This window comes from Netta rufina (assembly GCF_964035555.1).
Source record: "Netta rufina genome assembly, chromosome: 22".
NCBI classification, from domain to species: Eukaryota; Metazoa; Chordata; class Aves; order Anseriformes; family Anatidae; genus Netta; species Netta rufina.
In genome coordinates, this window is record NC_140146.1 from 4930986 (window position 1) to 4943260 (window position 12275).

The window sequence follows — 12275 nt, forward strand, 5'->3', positions numbered from 1 at the left end:
GCCAAATACTAAAACATTGGAATGAAAGCAAGCATTACAGGACTAATAAAGCTCTATCCATTGTCCAGAAATTGAGTTAGTCAGGCATGTCAGAGTACATAAGAATTCCTACAAAGGAAAAAAAGCACCTTCAAAAATCAGAACAAAGAAACAAAGGCAATAGTATTATTTTAAGGACACTTTAACCCCGTTAGTACCAAGATGAGACAGACTCCAAGTTCAAGATCACCAAATCTAAGCTTATAGTTGAACTAACCTAGTTTGTATATCAGTTGAATTTGAGGATGTATATCTACTGCTGATGTGAAATGTTCTATGAGTAGGTATTTTACATTCCTATGCTGTGAAAATTACAGATCCACAAGGTAATAAAGGCTTTCACAGCTTTCCAGAGCAAATTTTCCATTCTGTTTTCTCTTGCAAGAGACTATAGCAACTGTTATTTCAGGCTTGTGTCCAAATTAATTTTAGCTTCAAACTCACCTTCTTCCTCCTCTTCTTCCTCCTCTGTTGTTTCAGCTGCCAAGGATCGTGTCTCTACCTGCTTCTGCAAGGCTTGCAGCTTACTCTCATAGTCCTGTGGGGAAAGAGGAGATACTGTGTAGGAGGACAGACAAAAGCAAGAACAGTCAAGAGACACACAAAAACCTCAGATGGAGTGACAGACAAAGAACAGAGATAAGAAGACACTTCTGTTAACACACAGAGGCCACATACCAACATCTAGTGTTTTAGGATAGCCTGTCCTGGGACAATAGAAAGAAGGTAGACAGAGGCCAACACAGCTAAGGAAGTGTTGTTTTTAAATCATCAGATATCCATGCTCATATGTGTCAGATGAAAAGGTTTAGGAATTTTTGTTAAAGACTGGATGAAGTGGACTTTGGGAACCCGCTTATGGGTACACTGGAGGGACATAGAGAAAGGTATGGAAATAAATTTAATAAAGGGAAAGACAATTCATTTTCTCAAACAGGGGGATTACAGCACCACTGTTTTAAATTTTGTTGTATCAAAAAGCAATGCAAATTCTAGAAAAAAGATTCTGTTTTAAATTATGTTTTCCTTTTTGAGGGGGCAAGTATCCTTTTCTCATGCTGTATTTAATAGAACATGAAATACCACTTCCAGGACAAAAAGGCTGAGCTTATTTAAGGAAGAAGTGTGTTTGCTCTAAATCTATTCCACACCTTAAGACAATCAATTGGCTTAAGGTGTGGAATAGAAAGATTCAGGAAGTTCTGCCAAGCCTTGTTCTTTCCATGGAAAGGACTGTATGCCCTGGTTCCCTAGGCATACGTATATTTACAAAATACTGGAATATACAGGAATAAGCCCCAGTGAACGATTCAGATTCATCTTGCAGGAAGGGTTTAGATCCTATTTTTCAGATTTTAGCAATATTGATCAGGGAAATTATTCTGACCTACCCAGGAATCAGAACGGGACAAGGGCAGATCCCAGCACTGGAGGAAGGAAACAATTTGGAGGTGGGAACCATTCCTGGGAGGCAACCATCAGCCTGCCCTGGCACACAGCCAGAGAGATCTGTGCCGAGGCTTCTGCACAACAAGCACCTCAGCACTTCAACACCTTCTGGGACAACAGCGTTTCCTCCTGTTCAGCTTAATCACACCTTGAAATAGATGCTACTATGACCCTTTTATTATTTGCTAGTAAAATGAATGCGCCCCAACGTTGTTTTCTGGTTTTGTTGCTGTTCAGTTTGTTTATTTATTTTTATAACAACTACTCTTCTCTGCAACTCTTACAAGGTTTTTAGAACAGATACTAAGCTCCTGGTCTCAGAGCCTACCTCACGAATTTATTTTTTAAAAAGATGATCCTTTGGCATTTACTACACACATTAAATTGGCTTCTTACAGGTTTTTCCTACAGTGGCAAGGGTGCAAATATTCAACGTACTTGACATTGCCATAACAGAATCACATCAAATTTAACACCATTTCATACAGAAAGACCTTTAGACAGTACTTAGAGAAGATAAATTGTAAGGGCGTTCCTTTAAGTAATATTTCTGGGAGATAGCATTAAAAAATGGTAGCTGTGCTCTTAGAACAACACATCAAAAGTACAAGATTTCCAATTAGTTAAGATCCTTACATGCCCCATGGCTTTCAGAAGAGAAAACCACACTATTAAAAATATATGGACTTCATAAGAGACCATCATATGAGACCACATTTTAATTTTTCTAATTCCCTCTTGAAATTTTATTGGGCTAAAACGCCCCCTCCTTCTTCATCTGTATCTGCTCCACTGACTCCATGATGGCTACATACAGCACACGTAAGGAAATCCCAGCCCAGCAGCAAAAGAACCAGACAGAATGGGCATAAATCATTCTTTTGATATTACTCCTGACATTCTTAATTCACCATGAGGCTACTCTAGATTTATGGAATCAGCTTCAGACTTATTTATAGCCCTGAAAATACCCAGGAGTATTCTTAAAAATTCATTAACAAAGGCACTGTTTTTCTTCCCCAACCACCTCTGTAGATAACACTACTACATTTGAAACCAAGATAAAAGGGGTCAGCTGGGAAGTGACAGAAACAAGCTTCTTTTACTTGCAAGGAAAGGCAAAACAATTTATTTCCCTGCATCCTGAAGGAGATAATCTGCAGGTGTCATTTTGAGTGACTAGATTATAGAAATGAAGAATGTGTTGGCCAACAGCTCCATGGAAGAGCTTTTCAGTTAGCATTTAAATAGAATCTTTGATCAGATTCTTTCAGAAAAACTGGAAAGCTGCAGAGGGAACGGTCAAAAATCAGGAACATTCCACCATCTTACTTCCAGCATGAAAAACCACATGCCCATTACATTCATTTATTCAAAGACAAAGACTTGCTTCTTGTCTTCTGTATTTTCAGACTGGTAAGCCAAACAAATGCAAATAATGCATAATAAAGTACACTTTTTTTTTTAATCTCCACACTAACAAACTATCCATTACTTTTAAAAGTAGAAGAATTCAAGCTTGTTTTCCCATAATGAAAAAATAGGTACCACTTCTCTACGCAGAAAAACAGGACTAAGATTGCCTCCTGGCACTTGATACTCTGGCAGTACTTAGCAGTAATTGGCACTGAGCAACTAATGATGGACGAATTTCAGGTTGGTTCACTTACAGAGCACTGACTGAGGAGTGGTCAGCTCTACTGAGCAGCATTTCCAGATCTGATTAGTGATAATACACATGTGATAGTTAGTACCAACGTAAAGGTACCTCAAATGCTAAGAAAACAAACAAAAAATGCATCTAGAAGCAGCTGTCCTGGAGGTCCGTGCCTGAGACTCGCTGGAACCCAATGCACATGGTTGCACAGCTTCACACTGTGTTTTAATCATCAGCTTCATGAATGCAGTAAAAGGGAACGCAAACTTTATCTTGCTCAGGGGCATGGAAATAGGTAAAGCCATGACAATCATTGTTTTCAGAAAACAGAAAATTTATGCGCCCTGACTAGGTCTAATCTCTTCGGACCAGACTGGATCAGCTTTTTCATCAGAACACTGTATCTCAGCATAGATACTTTGGACCCAGGTGATGTCTGCAAGTCCCTCGTGTATTTGAGGCATACAAAACTTTGGTTTCAAATACATACAGAACAGTCAGCTCTGTATTTTCTCCAGGATTTAGATAAACACCACCTGTGATGGTGCAATGGTATAGTACTGAAGATGAGTATGACGTTACCCCTTGCAGTATGATTTTATCTATTTATTTTAAATAAACTACATGACAGCAGACAGAAATCTGTTTAAGCTGCTGTTGACACAACTATACAGCAGAAACAGCAGGGTGGATGTGCTTGCAAGATTCAGACTGAGGAAAAATTAGAGAAACCTTGAATTTAACTCCTAGAACAATATTAACAGCTAGAACAATATCGACCCCAAGACAAAAAATAAAATCAGGACAAGCCTGCAATATGGTATAGTACTGAGACAAGTCTGACACTTACAAGAGTATTTCATAGTTTATTGAAAGAGCACTTGTTACAATACAAACCAGTTCTGCTTTTCACGAGGCAGATGCTTGCTCTTAAGACAATTCAAAACTTGTATTTTCTTTAACAATAGACAGATCTGAAAATCCCATTTAATTCAAAAGGCAACTCACTGCTTTCTTTACAGTACAAATGGGCACACAGCATAGAATTCTCATTTGGCAGCTCCTGAAGTGGTTCAAAGGGAAGTATCAGAGTCAAATGTCAACATATAAAGGATAAAGGACAAACCTCTAACATATAAAGAATAAAGAACAAACAGTGAGTGTTACTGAAACTATGCTGAACGCACTGATAAAAATAGCATCCTCTAGTTTGACAGATCCCCAAGATTGTGTCAGAAAGGACGTTGAAGTCAATCAGAGGAGAGTTAGTGTCATGCATTTCCCCACCCAACCCCCAAATCCACATGTCCCTAGTGTGTCTTAAAGGACATTTAATCAATCATCACTAAGGCACAGGTGGATACAAGCCAGCTGTCAAAGCACACAGCACATCAGCACTTAGCAATGGCAATTAAGCTCACTAAAACAGCACTCCCATCACGGATGCCACATTTCCATTAACCTGAAAGCCTTTTCCACAGTCTTCTATGAAAGCAGCTGTATTAGTGTTCATTAGCCCCATTAATGCAGAATTTGAAGTGAGAGGTGTGCATATTTCCGAATACTGCAAGGAGATCCATGAGTTCTCACCCTTTCCCTTTTAAGACAAGGCACTATGCTCTAGTAAAAGTGGCTGATCATTTTAAGATTTCTTCCCAAGTTTCATTTCTGTAGCAACCTCCCAAAACCCAGGAAGAAACCTGCTTCCTCTGAGCAGGCTGGACGCTTGACATTGACCCTTCTGTCAATGACTACTCCTTTTTCAAAGGAATGGTATGTCAAACCATTCAATAAAATGAACGAGGTTATTCTTCTAGTGCTGCACTAGAACAGGGGGGTAACAGACTGATGGCAACCTATTGTTCATCATCACCAACATCCAAACATTTACGGGTATTTTTTTTCAGCATGTTCTGCTGAGGTAAATTGGGAAAAAACTTTTTAGCATTTAGACATCAAATAGAACGATCTATTTTTAGTCTCCTGTTAGTATGTGTACTTGCATGGACTTGAAATCCTGTCGTGATTTTGTGGCAGCCACAATCCTCAACAAATAAATGGGACAAGAGAATCCTGACTTGTTCTCTTACCGCCTACCCCTAACGCCGACTACTACCTCTTTGGCTCAGGTATTCGTACAGAGCTAAGAGGATTTTGCAGAGCTTACATCTGTAAGAGAGCCCAAGCCTTTCTGAGGATATGAAAGAGAACTCATTGCATGTCAAGGGTGAAGTGCAATGCACTCAAAACAGAATTCTCAAAAGAAAGGCACCAGGACAATAGTATTTGCAGCCCAAAATCTCATTTAGCAATTTTGACTCAGGCTAAAATTAAGTATTGCTCATCTATAAGGCTTCCTTTTTTTTTTTTTTTTTTTTTTTAAAAAAAAATCAAGGCATTTTTGGCTATGTTTGGTTTCCTTTGTTCACATAGGCCAAACATGAGACAAATGCAAACTGAAAATCCATAGGTGGACAAACAAATTAAACCTGCTGTAAAAAAAAAAAGTCCTAAATGGTAGGATGAGCTGATTCTTCTAGGACAGTCAGACTTTGGATCTCCTATATCAGAGGGCCAGTATTCTATCCGTAAGGCACGTGCAGAGGCTGCAGTGGTGACACTTGATTAAACTATACATAAACGGTGCATGGCTGCCACTTACCATGTGTTGCAACCAGCACCTATACCATGCACAGTTGGGAAAGGGGAAAAAAAAGTAGGACAAGAAATAAAAATAAGATGGAAGGTAAGCATGAGGCATTTTCTACTTATCTACAGCTATGTTGAAACATGCAGAAGTAACAATTACCAGTAGGGCTTGTATTTTAATCAAAAAAAAAGCAACCTCAAGTAAATCAAGGATATTTGTGCAAAACAGCACAAGTCACTTAACTGTACAAATGCACTGCAAAGTGGACCAATCTTGCCGAATCTGGTATAGTAGCCAAGTTCGCTTTTAAAGTTTTATTCAAGTTAAACTTAACAGCAAAAGGAAGTTCTCCTCAAAGCTTTAGATTGGCTTATGCTTATGTCCACAGTTTTTTCACAAGTACGCTTGATTTTGTTTTGCACCTTAAAAAACTCAGAAGGAAAGGTCTGTAATCAAAAATGGGACTCTCCAATTGAGACGAAACCCCAAACTTTTAAAAACATTATTGCTTAATCAGTATTTTCCCTGTCATTTGTTTAAAAGATTCTGAAGTAGGGATTGCAAGCATTTGTTTTATGGCAAATCACTTGCAAGTATAGACACCTCAGATCAGAATAGATATTAAAAATACTAACTTGCACTTTAAGCATGGGGAGAAGGAAAATTCATCTTATTTTTTCCTAAATGTGACCTTCTCCTTTATTAAAAAAAGTCTGGAAACAGGGGTATAATCCAAGACCAGAAACACTAACATGAGGTATCACATTAAGATAAAACAGTTCAATTATCCTATCTTTACCCCAGCCAATTCAGAGTAGCGATTGATAAATCTTCATAATAACAACTACCTCCCAGGCTGACAGCCTGAGAAAGCTGAAAACAAAATAAGAATTAGCTCTTTGAGGCTTCTTCCTGCACCAGAGTATTAAAAAAATCCCAGTTCCTTTCTGCAATCTCCGTATAATAATTAAGAACTACTATACTTAGAGATGCAATCAGAATTAGAAAACAATTATTTCCAACGTATTGCTTCAAACATATATATATCCTGACATCAAATTCCATTCAGGCAGCTTTAACTGTCACAGCAATTTCATACCAATAATTATGAACTTGAGCAGAAGGACAGAAGGCATTTCCTACTCAGGTCGTAAGATTGTGGCCCAATAGCTCTTCTTCATTTCTCTATACAAAAAGCCACGTTATCTTGTCAGCCAACATTTCGTTTATAGATTATGGAGAATTTGGGTTAAGAGTGGAAAATATTGTACTGAAGAGCCAGATGGATTTAAAAACAGATGGTCAGTTTCCTTATTTCTAAAAAAAAAAAAAAAAAAAGGCACAAGAAACATTCAACGCTATAAACTAAATTCCTTTTTTGATTGTCTACATAAAAACACAGGAGGAAGGTAGCACTTGGTAAGTTCCAGACAATATTTTCAACATTAGAAAAATACTCCAAGACACACAAAAAAATTGGTAAATGAGCTAGCAGAGAAGTTCTCCCCTCCACATCCCTCCCTCCAAATCTTCTAGTCTATGACCGAAGTTCTTACAATTTGTCAGTGTTCTTCCAATCGGGGTTGTTACAACTGCACCAAAAGTCACATGCAAACTGAACGGGCTGAAGCGCCGGTACCTTGTGCCGAATTACTCAAGTTCTCCCTGGCCAAACCCAAGACATAAGCAAAGCCAATCCTGGCTGTTTCTTAAGAAGCCAGCATTGCCCCTGCTCCCCTCCTCCCCGAGACTAGCCTCGGCCAACTAATCATACGGTAGTTTCTCTGCCCGTTTTGAGGTTAGGTGCTGAGAACTGGCGCCTCATCCGTGGGGGCGTCACAAACTGGTTATAGTGGTTAAGCCGGTCAGTCTGTTTCGGGTGGGAGTTCGCCGTACTGCCTTCCGCACCGCCGCCGGTGCTGTGATTGCAGTAAGGCTGCCGGTGCTGGTGGATGTGGCGCTTTTGCTGGAAAGTCTGCAGGTCTGGGTTCTGCTGCCCGCTGTACGAGTGCAACGATTCGGACGAGCCCGACGCCTGCCGCCGCAAGGTTTTTTGAGAGCCGTTGTTGAGAGAATTGCTTCTCCAACGCAACTGGGGTTGCTGCTGATGATTGCTAGGCTGGGCCTGAGCGTTTAGCTGCTGCCTGTTAATTTGGATATTATCTTGATTCCTCTGGGGGCCATAAAGATTCCACAGCTGCTGAGGGTCCTTAGGGGCAGCTCTACTTTCTTTTTCTTTGCTTTCATCTTTGTTTTTATCATCATCTTTTGGAATTCTAACCTCAATAACTTCATCTTCTGTGATAATTATATGAGTGCCTGGGCTCCAGGAGTTTCTATGCTTGGGGTTGCTTTTGAAAGGAAACCGGGGCTTGCGATTCTCAGGCGGGATAAATCGGTGAGGCATATTTTGTCGGCGAAGCTGTTTTGCTATTTCCTGCTGCTGCAGATTTTTAAATCGAATCTGTTCTTGCCTCATCCAACGTAATCTCCCACGTCTGAAAGCTGGATCACCTGCCATTAACTGAGAAACACGCTCCTCTTTAGCAAGATCATCATTGTCACTTCTTTTTAATTCACCTGTGGGCTTCTTATCCACATCCGCTACACTGTCAGAGTTTGGAGACTTATCATTAGCTGTGGTTGACTGAGCTTTCTCTGAAGACCCTATCAGAGGCAAAACCTTCTCCATTTTTAGCATCTTATTTCTAAGAACCCTTATCTCTTCATCCTTCATGTTGTTCTGCTTCTTCACTTCTTGCAAGATATCTTCTAATTTGTCTATATGCACCTTCAGGTCATCCACATCAGTTATTCCTTTACCATTGCCCATAACATCTTCAATTTTCTCATCTCCAACTCCTACCGTATCCCAGACATCGCGGGCAACAGCTCGCCACGATTCCCGCTCGTTCGGATCTTTTTTCCCATACATGGCACAAAGCTCCTTCATTTTAACAATGGCCAGAGCCTCAATCTCCTGTCTAGTGTGCCTGAAGTCATTGAGTGCTACCTCATAGCATATCTCTTTCACAGCCTGGATCTTTAAGTCTGAGATGGTAACCCACTTGGAGTCTTTGCTAAGGCGTCGGCGTTGGGGTATCTGGTACATTTTAATAGGCTCTCGTTTCTTCCCACTGCTGGGGAGGCCACACTTTTTTACAATGGTTTGGAGCTTGCTGGGGGGCAGCTTCTCTCTCAGGGAAGTGATCAGTCTCCAACTCTCCTCACACGATCTCTTGTCCGAATCATCCCCACTATCAGAGTCTGCATCCTTTGGAAAAACAAAAATCAAGAAGTGGCCCCAAAATAACCAAAATTAAAATTGTAAGAAAATGGAAAAGCTAAACAAGAAGTAGCAGGCAAAGAAAACTAAATCAAAAATCAAAATAGAACAAGTGAAGTCCCTGAAGACTGAGTGATAAGACATTAACGTGTATCTTCGAGAATCATGGACTGTCAAAATTGGCTCTCTTCACTAAATTAAGATTAATATTACTTAGAAGTCTCGTCATCTTGACATATCAGATAATCTAAATTCTTCCCTCCCAATCCCTTCCAAAATTCTTTATACTGATCAAGAAAAACAAAGTTCCTGGTTAAAAAAATAAAAACAAATATCAAGTGTCAACTGCACTTCACACATGCTACAAAGACATGCAAATCCCCGCCACACACATTTGCCTTGGTTACTGCTGTTGCTTCTTTCAGCAAATCCTCCCCAGGTAGGTGAACAAAACAGCCATCATAGAAGATGTCATGAGCAGCCAGAGTAAGTCAGGTTAACACTGGTTAGTAACGTTGCACATGGTTGCAGGGATGCTCAAGTTTAGAATCCGCTTCACTACAACAGCAGCCAGAGAAGTGTTAGACGATAAGAAAATATGAAACAGAAGCAGCCGAAAGGTTTCAATGTTAAAAGGACTGTAAGTGCCACTATGACAGGTGAAGACAGTGGTTCATACTCCAAGACTTGCTACAGGCTAAAAGGATATCCAGAATCAGAGTTTCAGAGGTGTGGTTTTTTGTTTATTTTTTGTTTTGCTTTTTTTTTTCTCCATTTGTCACCTTGTTGTTTAGTTTAAAAAAGCAAAAACATTAACAGTCTTCACTGTCCGAAGAACGAGTTTCAGAAGAATGTAGTAGTGACTTTTTTTTTAATTGTTTAATTTGATTTCTCAATTTGATATCCTTGATTTGTCCTCTTCTCAAACCCTAGAGCTTCCACATGCTAAGAGTTATGCTTGTTTGTTTTGCTTCTTCATTACAAGTTTTCCATCTTTTGCTAAATCATTTGTAATGAGCAGTGCTTCGGGTTTTCATATGCCGAGAATATTTATTCAGGTATACTGCCACCAAAAGTTAAGCGTATCCATTATTGCTTACTGCAACCAGGAGTTAAAGTCAAACTACCTTTTTTTGTTTTGTTAAAGGATTACTAATTTAAGACCTCTCCAACAAATAAAAAAAAGTCCTATGTATTAGTGTGATCCACTAGATCCACATCATCCTCAATAAAACACAGCAGTCAGTCTCTAGTGAACCTCTAATGTCCATATTTTTCACATGGAGAATTATAATGCATTAGAAGTCAGGAACAGTAACAGCCAGTTACTCTACAACCAAAGGAAACTGAGGTAGTTTACTCTGCACCACAAGTTTCTAGACTTAAGACTTCGGGTAGAGGACCACGAAGAATGGGGAATACAATATAATTTGTCTTAGAAACGATGAAAGGGAGTAACAAAAATATTGCTCTACCCTATGGTCAACAAGCTCTATAGCCTAAGAATCAAGTTATGTGAGCTTCTTGTGACCTTATGTATCTTCAGTATTCAAGAATAGCACTAGAGAATCAACTTGTACTAGTTCAGGCCAAAAAACGTCAGATTAGAAACAGAACCAACTCCTCACGAGTTTACAGGCAACAAACTTTGCAGCCTAAGGAAAGAGCATCTAACAAACTGCACGTTGCAGTGGAAATAAAAGATGCCCTGGAGGAAAACACTGCACAAACTACGCATTCAAGACTACATCCAGAAAGGCAAAACAAACTACTCAGACGTTAAGGCATAAATTCTACAGGATTATTCTTACAGATTACAAGAACTACCATATTACTACTTATGGGTAAAGGACGTCTTGCTTATAAAAAGCTGACTAAGTGACACTGCATAGCCATTGTCCTGCGTGTTCTCAGAGATTAACCAACCCAATGAACATAGGTATGTACCCGCATTCTAACACTAAGGGGTCACTGCAAGGGCATAACGACCAAGAAAACCTGGAAGATAACTTGAGCTCTATTAAACACCTTTTCACATTCAATTTGAAAAACGGAGAATGATTATTTCTACTTCCAAATAATGCCAGCAAGGCAAATAGATATTAGTTGTAAATTTTGGAAAAAGAGTTCTCACTTTTTTGTATAGCACATCTAACTACAAAGAAATGCCCAAATTGGTTGGCATCTCAGCACAAAACCAAAACATTTTGGAAAACACTATCTTATATCCAAGATCATAATCCCATTTAGAACAAGAAGAATATTTATATTTCAACATCAATCTTATATAGCAGCAAGATACAGAACCTGACAGTGTAGCTGGATATTGTGGCAACATAAATACTTTTAAAGTACACAAGCTGGAATGCATTCCCAGATTTCCCAATCACTATTCGAGAGCTAAAGAGGGCATTCATCCTGTCCATTCCAGACTGCATAGTGACACAGAAGTGACAAGATGTGTCAAGCAATTGTGCCGTATTCTCACTAAGCAGCGTAAAAAGCAGTATCCTGCTGAACTGACCAGTGACCACATTTATTATGATCCTTACAACTAGGAAAGCTGTCCTTCAGAAATTACAATGGTAATGCATGCAGGATAGTCTTCCACCTTTGCCCACTAAGTGATCAAAATAATCAGCAAAAAAAAAAGCTTTAAGAAAGTAGTAACTATACTACAGTATTAGACGAACCTATTTAAATCTTCCCCCAATCATAAGTACAGGGAGAAAAATTTCCTTTCACAACACTTGCATCAACACAGCCTTATTTGAAGTGGATCCCCAGGCAGCCAATTCTCTTGTTTAATTCATACAGCAGCTTTGCACACGCCTGTCACCAGAATTTAAGGGATGGAATTGCATCTCTTTTGACACACAGCCAAACCTTGATGCTATTTTTCTTTTCATGTGGAATTGTTTTTTGCAATACTGCTTTCAGCTCCACAAATTTAAAAAATGAAATTGAAGTAACGTTATATTAGTTGCATCTTAAACTCCTTTCTGAACTAAGTTTTGCTTTGACTCAAAGCCTACAGCAACTCCTCTCCACCCAAGAGTACTCTCTAGTTAGAGATGCAGAAGGCTTTAAGTGCACCGTATAATATAAATAAAAAAAAATTGATGCAGCTTCTATCTATGGAAGCCAGAGTACTCTGCTCCAATATGCTTTTGGGAGAAGGCTAACAGTGGTTT

General features: G+C 39.3%; 1 protein-coding gene across 7 annotated transcripts in view; it reads right to left on the reverse strand.

Annotated features, from left to right (window-relative positions):
- KIF1B (kinesin family member 1B) overlaps nucleotides 1-12275 on the reverse strand; it is a 94702-nt gene that overhangs the window by 33623 nt on the left and 48804 nt on the right. For 6 of the 7 annotated variants that reach the window (XM_084300306.1, XM_084300309.1, XM_084300308.1 and 3 more), the window contains one exon: nucleotides 484-577. In XM_084300306.1, coding sequence (XP_084156432.1) covers nucleotides 484-577 — 94 coding nt within the window. Of the gene's footprint in view, nucleotides 1-483; nucleotides 578-3991; nucleotides 9070-12275 lie in introns of those variants that run through there. The other variant, XM_084300311.1, reaches the window with a different exon arrangement.